Source organism: Eriocheir sinensis, chromosome 12 (assembly GCF_024679095.1).
Source record: "Eriocheir sinensis breed Jianghai 21 chromosome 12, ASM2467909v1, whole genome shotgun sequence".
Lineage (NCBI taxonomy): Eukaryota > Metazoa > Arthropoda > Malacostraca > Decapoda > Varunidae > Eriocheir > Eriocheir sinensis.
Window position 1 is genome coordinate 9,260,935 of NC_066520.1, and position 18,181 is coordinate 9,279,115.

The 18,181-nt window shown below is 44.6% G+C and overlaps 1 protein-coding gene across 1 annotated transcript in view; it reads right to left on the reverse strand.

Annotated features, from left to right (window-relative positions):
* Positions 1-7,029: 7,029 nt before the first annotated feature.
* LOC126997255 (uncharacterized) overlaps positions 7,030-18,181 on the reverse strand; it is a 70,193-nt gene continuing 59,041 nt past the window's right edge. Inside the window, exons 25-38 of the mRNA XM_050858252.1 lie at positions 16,369-16,509; positions 15,540-15,803; positions 14,907-14,965; positions 14,351-14,508; positions 13,353-13,480; positions 12,438-12,559; positions 12,137-12,314; positions 10,871-11,066; positions 10,412-10,522; positions 9,908-10,083; positions 9,455-9,597; positions 9,009-9,223; positions 8,695-8,925; positions 7,030-8,113 (exon numbers count right to left, since the gene is read on the reverse strand). Of these exons, the coding sequence (XP_050714209.1) occupies positions 8,049-8,113; positions 8,695-8,925; positions 9,009-9,223; positions 9,455-9,597; positions 9,908-10,083; positions 10,412-10,522; positions 10,871-11,066; positions 12,137-12,314; positions 12,438-12,559; positions 13,353-13,480; positions 14,351-14,508; positions 14,907-14,965; positions 15,540-15,803; positions 16,369-16,509 (2,187 nt within the window). The 3' untranslated portion in view covers positions 7,030-8,048. The remainder of the gene's footprint in view (positions 8,114-8,694; positions 8,926-9,008; positions 9,224-9,454; positions 9,598-9,907; positions 10,084-10,411; positions 10,523-10,870; positions 11,067-12,136; positions 12,315-12,437; positions 12,560-13,352; positions 13,481-14,350; positions 14,509-14,906; positions 14,966-15,539; positions 15,804-16,368; positions 16,510-18,181) is intronic.

Genomic DNA, 18,181 nt, shown 5'->3' on the forward strand with positions numbered 1-18,181 from the left:
CTCCCCGGCACTCCCTACATCCAATCCTAACACACCCTCCAAAAACTGTAACCTGCTCTCTAACGCTTTTAACTTTACACTTACCATTTGTTCAGTTTCACAGAAAAAACACACAGTATACTCACCGTTGTCCTTGTTTAGGAAGTCCTTCCTGAACTCCCTCCTGCAAGTCACACACGGATACCTCGCTGCGGCTGGCATCGTGACCTGACTCTGCGAACGGGTCAGAAGCACCTACCTCACACGTCTTGTCGATACAGCACACAGGGAAAAAGTGGAGGAGGAGGAGGTGGAGGAGAAGAAGAAAAAGAAGACGAAGAAGAAGAAGAAGAAGAAGAAGAAGGAGAAGGAAGAGGAAGTGGCAGCTGGTGTTAAAGAGGACTTTTCGAGAAAGGAGAGAAGAGAGATATCAGAGAAGGAAACAGTGAATGAAGAGGGACTAATGATGGGGCTCTTGCTATTCACGGGGTGAGACGCTTATCGAGAAAGCAGGAGAAACTCTAGAATTGTGTGCGCGTACGTGCCATTTGGTGTGTGTGTGTGTGTGTGTGTATGTGTGTGTGTGTGTGTATGTGTTAAAGATGTGTGCCCTTGCCATGGTTGTTTTTATTTTTTTGTTTTTTGTGGGTGTGTGCGGGGGCTTACTGCTGTATATTTATTTTCCATTTTTATCTGTGTTGCCACATACAGTCCCCTCTTTGTCGTTTGAGGGGGTACAGGAGAGAGGCAGAGTATATAAATTAATCTCCATACCAATATTTTTATGCATTTTAATATTACGCTTCGGGTTTTTTTCTTTTTCTTTTTTCTAAATTTTATATTTTATATATCCCGTCTCATTTGTCGAGTATCTTGGCATGTTTTAATGTTCAGTATATTGGGGCGTTTGCCTTTCTTGGTGGGGTCTGTTCGTCGGCCTCAGCTTTTAATGACACAGGCAAGTGTTTTCTAGTAGCGCCATCTTGCACAGCTCATGCTGTCCCCCCGGAGCAATTTTTTTTATCCTCTTTAGAGAGTTTAGCTTGAGGCCGGGTTGATAGATGGTCTTCAGGACAGCATGTGGGTAATCTTAGGCCACTCAGCGATGACTGAAAATTGTCAGCTTGTTCTGGCGGACGGGACTCGAACCTGGGTCCTTCAGAACACCGCGCCTGCACGCTGACCACTCAGCTCTTTTTTTTTTCCAATTTTATTTTCTCATGTTACTTCTCCTTACTGCTTTATGCCCTTTATCTACCTGCGTTTCTTTGCAATACACGTAGGTCAGCTACAAATATTTTATCTTTTCGATTTTTATCCCATATCTCTGATGCATACAAATCTTCGAACTAATTTATCTTGCAATTTTCCCCCATTATTCTTGTTGAACTTTCCAATCCTTCCCTCTATCAGTTACGTGCATGTCCTATCTCTCAGTTTCAGTTATTGTGCCTGTATCTTTACTTTACTTTGACATTATACAGAGTGGTATACAACACTATAAACACTCGCCTGCGCCAGAACGGGCTGGGCCGACCATCAGGCCCCACCTGGAAGAAGTCTTGGGCCGACCATCAGGCCCCACCAGGCAGCGACGTAAAAAAAAAAAATAATAATAATAATAATAATAAAAAAAAAATAGCTGTTTGGCGACAAACCTTCAAGCAGTCGATCAATATACCCCCACCCATTTTTCTTTCTATACTCTATACATCTTTCTATTTACCTATATCTATTTCGTATTTTTCTCATATAGCGTTGTAAGTAAGCGTTTTTCTTCGTAACCTTTCAAAAAATCTGGCGAGTAACAAGACAACAATAGGTAAAGAAAGCGTTTACTTTTAGTCTGTCATTGTTGCTGGTGGTGGTGGCCGTCGCCGTGGTGGTGGTGGTCGCGGTGGTGGTGGTGGTGGAGGTTGTTACGGTAATGATATTGCTATACAAAGACAGACGGTCTTTGAGGTGGCGTGAAAGGAATGGGGGGATAAAGGTAGCCGTGTTTGTGTTTGGTGTAGAGGTCGTGGATGGTCGTGTTGGTTGTTGGATCTGTGTTAGCAGAGGTGGCGCTTATAGTAATTGTGTTGGAAGAAGTGGGGTGGGTGGGGAAGAGGTAGGGGGTGAGAAATGTTCGATTATGGCAACAGTCGGGGTATAACCTCTTCTATCTCCTTTTCCCTTCTTTTATCGTATTTCTTTCTTTCCCTTTTTTATATCCTCGTTCTTTTCCCCTTCATCCCTTATGTTGTTTTCTTTTTGTTTCGTTTTAGTGGTTGAGGTGATGGTGGTGATGTGAATGTGGTAAAAGGTTAAATTGTGATAAACCTGATGGTAGTATATCTTTGATTGGTTTGCGGTAGTGGTTGATGGGGTCTGGTAGTATTGGTAGTAGTTACAAATGGTGGAGGTTATGGCAATAGGGCTGGTGGTCGTATATCCTCGGTTTTCACTGCCATCCATTTTACAATTTTTAGAATGCCATGTTTTTGTGTTGATCCATGAATTTGTTATAGTTCTATTTCCCAATTAAATAATCTGTACTTGAAATCAGTCGTTTTAATTCATAAGTACCGGAAATGTTTAGAGTTTGGATACTATGTTTTTTCGATGGATAACTCATTTTCAGATAAAGGATATTTTATCTCGTAGCTCAGTCGATGCCCACACAATGTCCCTACGTGCTCGTCTCTGCCAAGAGTGCTGCATATCATTGAAAAGTTTATTTCCTCCGAGCTACACATTACCAATTAAAGCAATGGGTGTCCACGCTATTTGTCGTCTGTACTTACTCATGTTAAGTGCCTTATGGACTTAAAAGGCGTAGTTTTTATGTTCCGTATACTCTAGCAGCATTAGCATCATCATCATCAGCCAGTATTAGTCCACTGCCTTTTAACATCTTGCTGCAGTAAAAGTTCAAAATTGTGTACCCTATTTCCATGAGTACCAAGGGCCTGTTTTTTTTTTTTTTTTTTTTTTGTTTAGGGGGAAACGCAGTCGAAGTTTGGTCAACTTTGAACTGCGATAACATTGCAACCAATGAAGCTATTTTGATCTTTTTTTAATGTTGCCCACAGTTCTGACTTTCAAGCGAGAATTAATTCAACCAATAAAGATTTTTTTTTAAGTACTACACTGTCAGCTTGAATAACATGGAAAAAATCATTTCGGTTAATGTTTGAGTAATAAGACACAGAAACAGTCCAGTAACACGGTACTATACTACTGTTAATAAGCAGGAACAGTATTGTAGTATATTGGACACTCACGTTAGCTGTTTTGTTTTAATACTGAAGCGCAGAAACATTCCAGTAACTAGGTATATACTGTAATAGCATTTAGGCTCTGTGCTGCACTGTAGTGGCAGAGTAACCCAGTAGGAAGCACTGTACCATCAGATTGAAGAATATTGAAAACTCATGTTGAGTAACGTATGAATAATGCGCATTGGTATCTTATTCACCCAAACTCGGCGCAGCGGGAGCGAGAAACCGCGTAGACAGAAAAGTTAACTTGCCTTAAACCAATTGTCGACCATGTTGCGGGTTCCATTTCGTAGTTTTTTTGATGTTCCAAGGTAGAGGTAGAGTTGGGGCACTAAAAGCTATTTCGTCTGGAGTGGCACTTGGTACCTTTTGAAACTAGGGGACTCAATTATTCTCTAACTGTTTCACTGTCGGCCCAGACTTCTACAAATCCTGGGTCGCCAGCCAGTTACTTGGGTCACCCATCTGTTTTAGTTACGCGGATGATGCGACCTCCCCAAGTCCATTTATAATCCTTCATCGCATTTATAATACCTTCAACCTTTGCTGAGCTGAGGCAAAGTATTATAGCACCATTTGAATGCACCGCATCCCCACACCTTGCGAGGGAGGGCCTGGATAATTCTGTCAAAAGCAGGATGCAGTTTGCCTCATTAGTGTCAGCATGCAATTAATCATTTGCTTATTGCGTCGAGAGCATTTTTCTGCGATGCTCTCTTGTTAGTATTCTCAGGAAAAATAGTATTAAGTATGTTTCGATTTACATTAAACGACTAAACAAAATTCTCACTTATATCGCTTCATTTCTGGTAATCCTTTTAAAAGTGTAATCAGCGTAGTTGTACTGGCAGTGGTTTTATTAATCGTAAAGGATAATGACAAGTAACTCTTTCTACATATGCATTAAAAGTCTAACCCCAAAAGCAGCGTGGTATTAAATAGTTCATGTACAGTAATCTCTCGAATGTGCAGTTCTGTATAGCGGTGTTGGGATTGCTTGTTGTATTTACCGAGGGAAAAAAAGGCTATTTTTCATTTACACTGAAAGACTAATTATAAACTGAATGGTGTGCGGCTGTTCATCTGTGATAATCTGCCTTTTATTCATTTATTTATTTATTTATTTATTTATTATTTTTTTTACATCTCTGCCTATAGTGCCGGTAGGCTTTCTTCAGGGGCCTGGTGGTCGGCCCAGGTCCGTCATGGCGCAGGCAATTTTTTTTTTATATTAGACCTAATTGTAATTTCCTTAGTAGTGGATGTATGTACGGCTTCATTAATAAACCTGAAACCAATATCTATCAGAATATTATTTAATTACATTTATAACAAGTAAAATCAGTCGAGATGCTAATGCAATAAAAAATCATAATTACATTACGCCTTCAGAAAAAAGAGACCGTGCCCGTCGGGGAATCATCATGAAATTTCATCCTGCTCACACACACATCACTGCTTTAGAGGCAGTACTTGTTGCGGCCCGGACACTCCTGACGCCGTTTGAGCTTGTCTGTTGTTTACAGTGAATAACGCCACTGAGAGGAAAGGGTCTCTGAGATTTGGTAATTTATGGGAAGAACTCTTGTTGGTTGGTATTGCTATGGAATAAATAAAAATAATTTTGTTTGGAAATGAGAATATCAACCGAGTTTTGTCTTTTACTCTCTTAAGTGTATTCTCGGGTTTTGGAGTTCGTTTTGTTGGATTTACGGCGATTATTCTCTCCAGTGCCGTTGAGGGAAAGCTTACGGAGGACCCATAGTTAGTCTGCACCAGACTTTGTCAAGCCGGGCGGCTTGCTCAATCGTGGTTGTCCTTCACCATTTGGCGCGAGTATCATGCTACGTCTGGGCAGCTCTATAGCTCGACGGTGAAGAGTTGTTATTCTTGTGTGTGTGTGTGTGTGTGTGTGTGTGTGTGTGTGTGTGTGTGTGTGTGTGTGTGTGTGTGTGTGTGTGTAATTCACCTCTTGGTTTGCTGCGGGTCTCTCTCGAGACAGCCAGCCGTTCCCCTACGGAAGAGCACAGAGCTCGTAGTGCCGATCTTTGGGTAGGACTTAGACCACTCACACACAACACACCGCGACAACGAGGTCACAAATCCTTGCCTGACGTCGCGTACCTATTCACTGCTAGATGAATAGGGGCTACACGTGAAAGAAGATAAACCCAACTTATCTTCACCCGGCCGGGGAATCAACCCCAGTCCTTCTGGTTGTGAGCCAGACGCTCTATCCCTGAGCTACCGGGCCGTGCGTGTGTATGAGAGAGAGAGAGAGAGAGAGAGAGAGAGAGAGAGAGAGAGAGAGAGAGAGAGAGAGAGAGAGAGAGAGAGAGAGAGAGAGAGAGAGAGAGAGAGAGAGAGAGAGAGAGAGAGAGAGAGAGAGAGAGAGAGAGAGAGAGAGAGAGAGAGAGAGAGAGAGAGAGAGAGAGAGAGAGAGAGAGAGAGAGAGAGAGAGAGTGTGTGTGTGTGTGTGTGTGTGTGTCGTTTTTACCAACTTTTTTTGGTCAGTGTAGAACACTACACAAGGAACACGCACAGGTCTTAGCCGCCGGGGAGTTACTGTTCCCTCACAATGGTCTGTGACTCGCTGGGGGACGAAATGGAAGTACGTACCCTTGTTTACGATCTTGGGTTCATCTTTCCCTCGTGCCCAGCATTGTTCTGCCCCCCACTGCTCTGCCAGGCGGGGAGTGTAGGTGATTGATGTTAAGGGTTAGCGTTGCCTGCGGCCGTGAAGGTGCAATGTGGCGCGTGGCGAAGTCAAGTGTGGGTGGAGAGAGAGTTGAAAGGACTTGGAGAGGTCCAACAATGAACAAGGGAACGTTTTGTAGCTGTTGGCGGTCTTGAGATGGTAGTGTGGTCGAAGCAGAATCAATGATGATCGTGAGTCGGTATCAGGTTATACTCGTATTTGTGGACTTTGGTAGTCATTGGGAGGCTGTGTTGTGGAAATGGTGAACAGGGTGATGGGAATGGTAGTGATGTCTAAATATATGGCTGTATGCTGTTCATATATTGAAGGTTTTCACATGATTGTAGAGGTAATATGAGCGTCAGTCCCCTGATAGCAGATACGCAGGAATCCCTTAATAATATGACGTCACAGAACCTTCTCCTCCAGGGACTGCATGGCTCCCTGAGATATGAGGAGGTGAAGTTGGATTTGACTTAGTTTCGAGAAAAAAAGTTTGAATGTTACCACTGGGAAACGAAAGATTAGTACGGAAACATCGACCGCTAAATAAACATGCAATAATTGTTTTGGGTTAGTATACATACATACCATTAAACATACATAACGATGCATACACACACACACACACACACACACAAACACACACACATGGATGGATGGAAAAATATATATTTATGAGTATCAGTTCCGTCTCTTGATCATATGTAATGACATATATTAGTGAATGAATTTCGAATTCGAGTATTTAAAGTTTGTTTTTACAATTAGTTTGTGTGTAGCGCGTGAAAAAATATAAAATCGTCACTGAGATGTTTACTTTTTACAATTTGTGCATGCATTTAAACACCTTCCTCTGCTCTGCCTGAAACTTTTCTATTTTCATTTTTTCCTCTAAATTATTCTTGCCTACACTTTTTTTTTAGACATTTTCTCTTGTTCTATACACCTTCACTTAAATATATATAGTTTTGAACTTTCTTTAAAAAAAATTTCATTATGGTTGCGCTTATTGGTTGTATTTTCTTTGACTTTATTTTTGGTTTCAGCACCACCTCCTTTACTATCTAAACTTTCTCAAGTTCCCTTTCTTACTTCCAGCCAGTGTGCGATCGAGTCAGCGGACGATTGGATAAGGTGAGGTGTGAGGCGCGGAGCACTCCCGGAGGCTCCCGGGAAGCTCGCTGAAAATGGTTTGACCTAAATTCAGGTTTCAAGTCCCAGTATTTTTTTCTTCAGTTCTGTTCCAAGCGCCCCCATCTGACACGCACTCACTCATGCATACCCCTCCCCCCCCCCCTACACACACATGTACACACACACACGCACGTTCACACACAGTTGCGACATTTAAAAAGAGTGAGAAGACTGAGTTAGAGAGGTAGAGAAGTAGACTGACAGACAGACACACAGACAATTAGAAAAGATAGAGTAACGTTCTTCCATAGAAAATAGCGCCGGTAGTTGTAAAGGTTATAAAAGGAAAAAATATGAACGTTTTTCAGATCTTATTGGCAAACTTTAACAAAGCTCTGTCCACCTCCACCTCCCTTGCTCCGCCACGCTAACAAAATCTGCTACCGCCACAACATCGACTGCAAAAGCAAAAGCAACGACCACAGCACGCAGTATCACACGCGGCGCCGCTTACAAAATTGTGTGACGCAACGAAATGGGGGGGGGGGGGAGGAGGGCTGGGTCGGAGGGCAGGGACGGGTGGTTGTGGCCATTATCGAGACTTGGCAATGCGTGTTGGCGGGGAACTTGGGAATGAAAGGAAAAGTGCATCTGAAAAGTTTTGTACATCTTGCCGGTGAGTCTGATGTAGGTTTCGAGAGGAACTCAACTGCTCTCCCTTTCTCCCTCTCTCTCCCTCCCAACGAAAATCGCCAGACTATTATTGGAATGTAAAAATATTTACAAGCATATATAGGAGTCTGTCACAGTGTCGTGGGGATTAATAGTGGTCGTACCAAGGCTATTTTATGATATGAAAGTGATGTTTTTGTGGTGCTCAGGTCTGCTGAGAGGCCGCGGGTCTGTGTGACCCCGGAAGGTGGTTTGTTCAGCAGCCCATCGATGCTTATGGCTGCACGTGGCTTGGCCGCCTAGGTGCAACAGTCGGCCCACTTGGCGTGGTATGTCCCGTCCTTGGCCACGCCAGTATAGTCAGCTGAGGGGAAGAAAAAAATACTTAGTACAGGTTCTGTGAACCTTCTCAAAGGGATGTCTAGTTGTTTTAGTCAGCAGCGAGGGGAAAATCGGAAGGGATAATATAAGTAAAGAAAAGTATTTTAAAAAGAAATTCATAACAGTAAGATTGATCATTCATGCATTTTAAAACATTCCACATACAGTATAGTGTCTGAATATGTATATACTATAAGATTTATCATTTTTTTCTATAGTTACTGTATGGTGACTGTATAACTAATATTTATTCATTATGCAACAGTGGCCCAAGAAATATATACATATATAATATATATATATATATATATATATATATATATATATATATATATATATATATATATATATATATATATATATATATATTAAAATCACTGAAATGAAAGAAACTGGTATATAACTATCTGAGTGGATATGAGTTAGGTCACTCACTTCAGTTGACCTTGCCAATGTCTGTATATGACCTAAATTAATCTGCTCCAACCCATCGCTATGAGGATATCACTCGCGGTGATTGCACTTATCGACACCAGTGAACCCCTCGCCCTGTGTTCGGCTTACCTGTCCAGCCTCCATCGAGCGTCACGGCGGTGAGTTGGCCAGAGGGCAGGCCGGGCACAGCCGTCGGGGGCGTGGCCGAGGACAGGATGGTCGCATGGTCAGCGTCAGGGATGATATTCCACGTCGTGCCGTCCTTGCTGCACACTAAGGCGCTGTCCTTTTTGTCCGCGACACACATCATGCCGTTGGTCGCGTCGTAACCCACCAGTCGCCCGACGTATGACGGTAGAGCTGGAACAGAAAAACATTGTATCTCTGTGTCTCTGTGTTTGTCTCTCTGTGTCTCATTCCTTGTATCTCTATTTTTGTCTCACCTGCCCACGTGGTGCCGTCAGTAGAGGAGAAGCAGGCCATCTCGAGGCCCTTTACCTCCCGCCGCTGCCTCACGTCGCAGAAGTAGACAATGGCGTTGGTGGGGTCGTAGGCGACGCTCCTCCACTGACTTGCGTTGTCCGACATCCGCGTTTGGAGGGTGGTGGTGCAAGGGGCGATGGCCTCAATCTGATAGCCGCCGTACCACTCCAAGAAGCTGACGGAGGGATGAGGGAGATGGAAGAGTGACCCAACGGTAACACCCCCTACCCCCCACACTCACTCAAATACACCATCTCACTACCACCCACACCCCACCAGCCCCTCATCCCTGTGCCTAGGATACTCAAACTCCAGAACTTTATCTTCACCTCCCCACCACAACACTACAAACCACGTCACGCCTTCTCGCCATGTCCCACTCCCCTCAGGAGCCCCGTTCACCCACCTCACACCCAACGCAGTGCTCTCCGGGGTGGTTTCTGTCCCTCCCAGGCCGGTGCTTGCCGTCAGCACCACGATACGGAAGAAGCGAGCCTCGAACAGACACTCGCGCTGAAGGTTCACCACCCCCGTTGTTGGCACCTCCACCTGGGTAAAGATCAGAGAATTCTCCTTAAGACACTCCATTTATGCAAAACCTTACTCGGGATAATCGTCGTCCAGTTTCGGATGGTTGTTGGTTCGTTACTTTAGGGTTCTTCACGGAGCTGTTCGGGTGCCAATACTCGTTCGAAGGGATTCTCTGTACTTACTTGGTCGTTGCCTCCTACATATATGGGTTAATAGTGAATGAAATACTGCTCCCAGAACGCAGTGATATCAAGTATCTTAAAAACTTATCCGTGAACGTTATGTATAAACGTAATATATATCTCAAGAAAAGGTGTTACTGTGTTACCTCGCACTCGCCGGAGAAGGAGATGCCGGACTGAGATATCTGAAGCCGGAAAGTTTTGATGCTGAGCTTTCCTGTCACCTCCTGGAAAGTTATCCTTGTTACCCTAGTCTTTCTAAGGAAATCGATGGTGAGGTAATGCCTCCAGGCCGCCCCCACAGTCACAGGTGGACTCCAGCCTGAAATGAAATTTTCCATTAGCAGGGATATTGTATGACTGTGATAGTATTAGTAGAAGTTGTGGCAGTGGTAGTAGTAGTAGTAGTAGTAGCAGTAGTAGTAGTAGTAGAAACAGTAGTAATAGTAACACCAACAGAAATAGTAGTAGCGGTGAAAGGTGCAAGTCAAGTCGGTAACATTACAAATCTCCTTCACGTTAACTGGATATAAAATTCGTGAAAACTGAATGTGTGAAAAGTCAACTTGAAAAAACAAGTTATGTTATGGCTTGCACAAATATCCCGTTTAACTGGCAAATATTTGGTGCCCCCCCTGTTCCCCACCCACCTCCCCCAGAGCCAGGGAGGGCCATCTCGGGCTTAGTGTTGGCGTCCATGGCGGCCGAGGCGCTGAGCTGACACACCTGCAGTGTGGCGAGGCCCAAGGGGTCGTATACGTCTGTAAAGGGAGCGATAGGTAGAGAGGGAGGTGCTCGTACTTGTATTTTTAAGTATCAAATCAATATCGGAATGTCCCGTTTATTTTATCATATGTCGTTTAGTATCTTAAATATATGTGTATCATTTGCACACGCTTTCGTTCGGTAAATCATCCTATTCATCATCATGGTGTGTGTGTGTGTGTGTGTGTGTCTGTGTGTGTGTGTGTGTGTGTGTGTGTGTGTGTGTGTGTGTGTGTGTGTGTGTGTGTGTGTGTGTTCGCGAGCGTGTTTGTTCATTCTTTTCCACCGTACCTTTCCCATTCAGCGCCACGGTCACCTCCACATTTTCCTTTCCCTGTCCTTACCTGGGGCGTTCACTTCGTAGACCACAAAGCTCGTGTGTCCAAAGTACTTTATGGTGGTGTCGGTGTTAGTGGAGCCCAACAATCTCATGAGGGTCGTGGCTTTTATGAGTCCCAGGCCGAGCGGCATCTCTGCTCCGGGGTCCACAGAGAGGGTAAAGTTGGCCTCCAGGTTGTCGGTGAAGAAGAAATGCTCGAACTGGCGGGGTAGAGAGATGTACATGTGGTTTATAATTGGTGCTTAACCCTGACCAAAGACATATTGGTAAAATAGGAAAGTGACAGACTCTTCAGTGGTAGATACAGGCGTTAAGGCCGAAGAAAAATAGAGCTATGCAAAGGAAAGACAGAAAGACATAAAAGGGATTATTTCTTCTGGTCAGGTGGGGTTTATTTATCCTTTTAAAAGGTAAGGTAAAGTTGGGGGCATACGCTGTAGCAGCGCGTGGCCTCGGTGCTCATCTCCGTAACATTGACCCTTGAGCCTGTGGTGGGAGGGAGCCCATTACCCCGGGACACAGGGCCAGTGTGACATCCGGGTTACCACAGTTTACCTTCCCCAGGGTTCCCCAGGTACCCATTTATCGACCAGCCCTAGAGGGAGGATGAACAGCTGGGTGAACTGCACGCCGACTGCCCGGGCCAGGATTCGAACCCGGGCCCGCGGAGTAGAAGCCAGGCACGCTGACCACTAGACCACGGAGGCGTATATATCCTTTTAGAGCTAAGGGACTATTTTTGTTTTTGTAACATGAAATGATGGAAGATGTGAGTGTGGAGCGTTGGTAAAAAGTATGGCAGTGTTGGAGTCTGACTGGGCGTCGCCGTTGTTCCCTGGGGCTTATGCATCTGTTTTAGCCACTTAGAGAATCGATATATTTATTTTTGTCACTGGATTTTGAGCAATTGATGTGAGTGGTGTGTTTCTAAAAGTCTCAGTATGTTTGAGTTCCCCTTACGTCTGTGTTCACATACATTTTAATCACCTATATCATTTCGACAAAGAGAAAGTGTTGCATAAGCTGCAGAACAATCGTTTACCATCTGATCCCAGAGAGAAGTTAAAGAGTCTGAGGGCACCTGAATTGAAGTCCAAAGGAAAGGGACGAAAAGGAAAAGGAAGGAAAAGGCTTCTCAAGCTACAGGGCAAACCTTTACTGTTTGATAACAAAGATTTTTTTTTCTAACTGAGAGTACCTGTAATTAGGGCCAAAAGTTTACCTATAGCGGAAGGAAGAAAGAGGGAAGGTGGAGGTAAAAAACACTCACGCAGTAGTCGACGTAATCTAAGGCGGTGATGTTTCCTGTCACGTTGGCGGCGAAGGTGTCGGTGTTCTCCACATACTTGATATACTTGGGCGTGAGCACTCGCACACAAGCATCGTTCAGCTCCTGTGACGACTCGTTGAGCAAGTGATACACGCGGAGGGTGAGAGGTACGGTCTCCCTGGTAAGACAGATAGATTGAGAGGTAGATAGAGAGCGAGAGTACTTTTTATTTGATCCATTAGTCATACATTGATTTCCACCTGCACCTCCACCATCATCACCTGGATGCGTTCTTACTCACCCTTGCTCGAAGATGGTTGTGGTGTTGTCGGTGAGCATCAACTCCGTTTGGGCCACAGTGACCGGCGTGGCTGACTTGTCCAGCATGAGGGTCTTGTTGGACACGTAGATGCCGTCCCCAGTCTGTTAAGAGTTCGGAAATTAGGAGTGAGTTCAGACGCGGCGCATGATCCTGAGCGAAGATATATTGGCAAAGTAGGGAGATGGCAGACTCTTCAGTGGTAAAGACAGGCGTTAAGGGCGAAAAAAAAATGAGGCCTTGCAATAAAAGAGACAGTAAAGACATAAAAGGGATGTAGGTGTGCATAGTATCACGTAGTTGCTGAAGGGAAGTAAGGGTTGATGATCTTGAGATGAAGGAAATATTTGGTGGCAAAGGAGGAAGGATACAAATCTTAACTGTCATCGAAGGGAGATTGGGATCTAAAAAGCAAGAGGAAGGTTTATCAGTAAATAAGGACCATGATGGCGAAAAGGTCTAAAGCAGGGGTTCTCAACCTGGAGTAAATTACCCCAAGTGGGGTAAGTTGGTCTTTCTGTGGGGTAATGGGTAGACAGAGAACGACCGAGATAAGAAGATCTAAGTAAAAACATACCCATTGTGTTTGGCTTTGGATTAGGGCAGGCTGAATCCGACTTTTTTCTGTCCTTTTTATGCAGAAGTTATTTACTTATATGCATGATATACCACGTAAAAATCTATTAATACATTTTTTTAAAGTTTGGGCAAAAATACAATTGTAGAAGCATGAGGACTAAGGGGTAATGAGTGAAGGGAGGTGTGGAAAACAGGGTAATGGATAATGGTTGGTAACCCCTGGTCTAAAGCGTCAGATGATAGATTACGCGGTTAGTGGGCTGTGTATTGGAAGGGAACTAGGGATCAAGAGACGGAGGAAGGACTGTGTGTACTGGCCTTGATGGCAAAGCTAATGATGAGGGTGGCCCCGTTGGTGGCGTTGGGGTGGTCGGCAATCGTGACCAGCGCCTCGATCCACAACTGGTCGTCCTTGGGCTGCGCTGTCTTCTGCAGATGCGTCACGCCTGTAAAGAACACCTGCCGATTATCCGTTCAGGTGAAAATGCCGTGTCCCTCTATTTGTTACCTCCCAATGACACTCCCTCCAATTATCTTCTTTGTTGTCCAGCCTAACCATCTTACAAAACTGCGTAGCCTGGCCATCTCATACCACCCATGAAAACATCACCCTCAATCTCCTCCTTACCTTTCTTCCTTTCTAATACAGTTGTTATCTCCCATTGACATTCCTTCCATTTATCTTCTTTCTTGTCCAGCCAAGTTATCCAATATGATTACGCAGCCTGATATATCTCATACAACCTACTCATGAATACACCAAATTCAATCTCCTCCTTACTTATCTTCCTTTCTAATACAGTTGTTGGCTCTCATTGACACTCCCTCCATGTATCTTCTTTCTTGTCCATCCTAACCATTTTCTATAATTACGTAGCCTGCCCATCTCATACAACCTATCCATGAAAACACCAAACTCAATCTCCTTTCCTATCTTCCTTTCTAATACAGTGCTACGGTCTGACCTTTGGTATGTTGGTTTGCATTAACATACTCCTTGTTTTCCATCCCTCTCCTTTTATACGCGTAGCCTGTTTGTTTTCTTTCCGCTATCCCCTTTCTTTCTTTTTCTCCTTGCCTATCTAATGCATGTTGGCTTACATTAACATACCTCTCGTTTTCCATCCCTTTACTTTAATATTCGTTGTCTGTTTGTCTGTCTTTCATTCCGCTGTCCCATTTCTTTTTTCTCTATCTATCTATTTATCTATCTGTCTGACTCTTTCCAAATTACCAGTGTTCGTGAGGTGCATCAATCCCCTTTCTTTTTCCTCTCCCCATCTATTTATCTATCTGTCTGCCTCTTTCCAAATTACCAGTGTTAGTGAGGTACAGGAGGTCGGCAACAAGTGTGTCTGTCTGCGACGCGTGTATCATGGGAATGGTCGACGTGTTCTGGGTGAGCAGACGGGAGTACCGCGTGTTGTCCAGCATGATGCAGCCGATGTTGGTGCCCATGCCTTCTGGCGGAATCCTGAGGGGAGAGAATGTCCAAAGGTAAATGGTCGTTCAAGTGTAAGATGGCAACGTGAGGAACAAAAGAGAGAAACCTTTCTGGCTGCGAAAGACTGAATGGCTGAAGGGGAAGATATGCTACTTACAGGCCTTTTGAAGATAAGAGAGAGAGAGAGAGAGAGAGAGAGAGAGAGAGAGAGAGAGAGAGAGAGAGAGAGAGAGAGAGAGAGAGAGAGAGAGAGAGAGAGAGAGAGAGAGAGAGAGAGAGAGAGAGAGAGAGAGAGAGAGAGAGAGAGAGAGAGAGAGAGAGAGAGAGAGAGAGACCAGTAAGTAAATCCATTTCGTTTCCCAGTATGTCAGCCAAAATTTTATGGTCATTATCCTCGTTTCTTTTGAAGCGACCGGCAGACTTCTCACCTGAAGTCAGACACTGTGGCGTACGCTCTTCCTCCGTCCGACGACGTCACGGCCGCGAACTGTGGACGAGACATTAATTAAGATGTTGGCCAGGCGGGGAGTCAGAGAGGTGTTGGCCATGGTGCGGCCCTGGTGCATGCGGGTAGTGGGGAGGGCGGGGTGGAAGGTTGTGGGTGGTGAGCTGGAGAGCCGAAAGTGGTAAGCGATTTTGTAGCCACACATGGAGCAGGAGAGGTTGTGTGGCGGGGCGTCAGTCATTGTTCCATGCTCCATAAGACCAGTGGTATGTTGCTCTCAAAGCTCACCAGGAAATTGTTTTTAGAGCAGCACACATCATTAAAACTTGATGGCCTGACTTTTTTCCAAATTTTGATGGGTTAAAAAAATTAAAATGGTGTCCTGTTTTTAGTGGCATAAATTCTTCAACAACAGAGTAACAATTATTATGGCATTATAAAAGGGGGGGGGGGGTCATCTTTCTGTTTGTTTTATCTATTTACTATTAATCTATTTCGTTAACTCTCCTCACATGGTAGAGAATTATTTTAAAGGATAATATGTATAAAAAGCCTTGCTTGACGTAAAGAGTGACAAGTCCACATCACGCCACACACCGTACACAGACAGACGCACCTCGACTGCAGTGGTGACCTCTCTGGGCAACGAGAGGACCATGCCCACCCAAAGCTGCTGGCCCGGCTTGACCGTGTCCACTGTGGTGCTGATCGGCTCCACCAAAATTCCCGTGCTGTTTGTCGAGCCCGTGTACGCATCGACCAGCTTGTTCAGCGTCAAGGAGTTGGGAGTGAGGTCGACGCCGCCCTCTTGCACAACGATCGACAGTGTGGCTGATGAAGCGCTCGCGGGCAGGAACATGACTCCGAACCGCACCGTGAACTGGCGAGGAAGAGGAGAGAGAATGCTAAAAGGGAGTAGGAATGTCGAGGTTAGTAAGAAGTGACAGAAAAGAGGGGAGAAATGACTTGAGGTTAGTAGAAGGAACGGATAGAAAGAACAAGGAATTGAATGAAAAGAACCGTAGGGATGATTTGGAGAGGAAGATGAATAGATAGAAGAGAGAAGAGAGAATGTTTGAAAACGGGAAGAATGACGAGGTTAATAAAAGGAATGGATAGAAAAGAAAAGGAATTGAAAAGAGCCGCAGGGATGATTTGCTGAGGAAGATGAATAGATAGAAGAAAGACGGAGGTGTGCTTGTTGATTGAAAAATGGAGGAATGACGAGGTTAACAGAAAAAATGGAATGAAAAGACAAGGAACTGGAAAGAACCGTAGGAATGAATTGGAGAGGAAGATGAATAGATAGAAGAGACGATGAATGGAATACACACAACCACTGTCAATCCTCTATTATCACCACGTCTGTTAAAAAAAAAAGTAAAAGTAAAATACGCCCAAGTACAGTGAGACAAACAGACATCGGCTAATACATGCGGCGTTACCTGGTCTTCCGCGGTGCTCTCGTTGAAGGGGTAATGGCACACCTCCTTCACGTCCAACTGGTACACCTGGAGCGTCTCTGTGTCCTCCGTCATGTAGCCGACGACCAGGTTGGGAAACAGGCACGGCAAGTTCTCGCCCACCTGCAGCCAGAGAGGGAATGGAGGTTATGAGAGAGAGAGAGAGAGAGAGAGAGAGAGAGAGAGAGAGAGAGAGACGTAAACATGAAAAATTACGATTAGAAAAAAAACGCACATCACACATTAGCCGTAGATGGGTGACGAGGACGGGTCTCAGAGCAATGCGTGTCACTACCTGACCTCTCACGGGAAAAGAAGTGTCTTCCGCCTCTTGGCGATCCACACTCTTATGACCTAGCTCGCATACTTGTGCTTCATCTCCTGGCTGTAATCGCGTCGTGTTTATCGTCTTCCATCGGTCTTTTGATAGTGCCGTAACCGACCGACTCCATAACACGACGTTTCTACTTGCTGTGTTTTCAAAACTCCAGTTACTCGATCGGGCGGATAAGTGTTATTTTTCGTATAATTGTAGCATTTATCTCCTAGTAGTTAGTTGCTTGAGTACATCTACACAATCACACACATAACACAGTGGCAGACTTGCTTTGACTTATCACTTGTTGCCTGCTGCTCGATAATAACTTAGTTCAAGCCACGTGTTCACAGACAAAGAACCAGCCACGCCGAGGAAAGTATTCCCGTGAGCGTATCGGTTGGAATTTCCGCTGAACCACTTATCACCGCGCGCCGCCACACCTGCCCGGGAGAAACACCTGCGCCCATACAAGGCACCCGCTCACAGAAATTTACTCGCTTCAAGAACAGACTAAACTGCGCTTAACTCAATAATAACTTGGTCAACAAAATAATGTAGCGTCACCAGCCCCATAAATAATTAACTAAATAAACAAATAAAAAGAAAATCGATAAAGGACTATTACCGCGATTCTAAATACATCTTGACTGTCAAAGATTCTTTCTATAGTAAGTAACAAAGTTACCATGCCGTCCAAATATTTCAACTGCAGTAATTGTTCACAGAAATTTGCTGCACTTCGCTTCCAAACCAGCCAGTCGAAATGTCGATAGTGTGTCTTGGACTCCCATATACAAACACTTCACTCGTCAAACGAGGATTTGAAACGCTCAAATGCCTTGTTATGGGAAATGTTACATCATACCCCGCACTTCCTACGCCTTCTCATCGTGAGTCCTCAACCACGTATTCTGAAATTCTGAGCTAATCTCATACCTACATATTAGAGACAAACTTGTCAAGTTTCTAGAGGACAATAATATAATCTCCGACACTCAGCATGGCTTCAGAAACAAGCGCTCCTACTTAACGAATCTATTAGACTTCTTCCAAGGTATATATAAGAATTGGGATGCCCACATCCCCAGTGATGTTATATACCTGGACTTTAAGAAAGCCTTCTACGAGGTACCGCACAAGCGACTCCTTAAGGAACTGCACTCGGCGGGCATTGGAGCCAATTTGATCGCGTGGATAAGAGATTGGCTCACCGGCAGAAAACAACGAGTGCTACTCAACGGACAGCCTTCCGATTGGCTTCCAGTCACTGGTGGAGTGCCTCAAGGGTCAGTGCTCTTTATCATATATATCAACGACCTAGAAACAGGCCTGAAATCCACAATATCGAAATCTTCTGATAACACCAAGGTGGGTGGAAAGGCCCTCACAAAGACCGACTGCGAAATCATTCAGAAAGACCTCGATCACATTACCAAATGGTCAGAAAAATGGCGTGTCCTCTAATGTTGACAAATG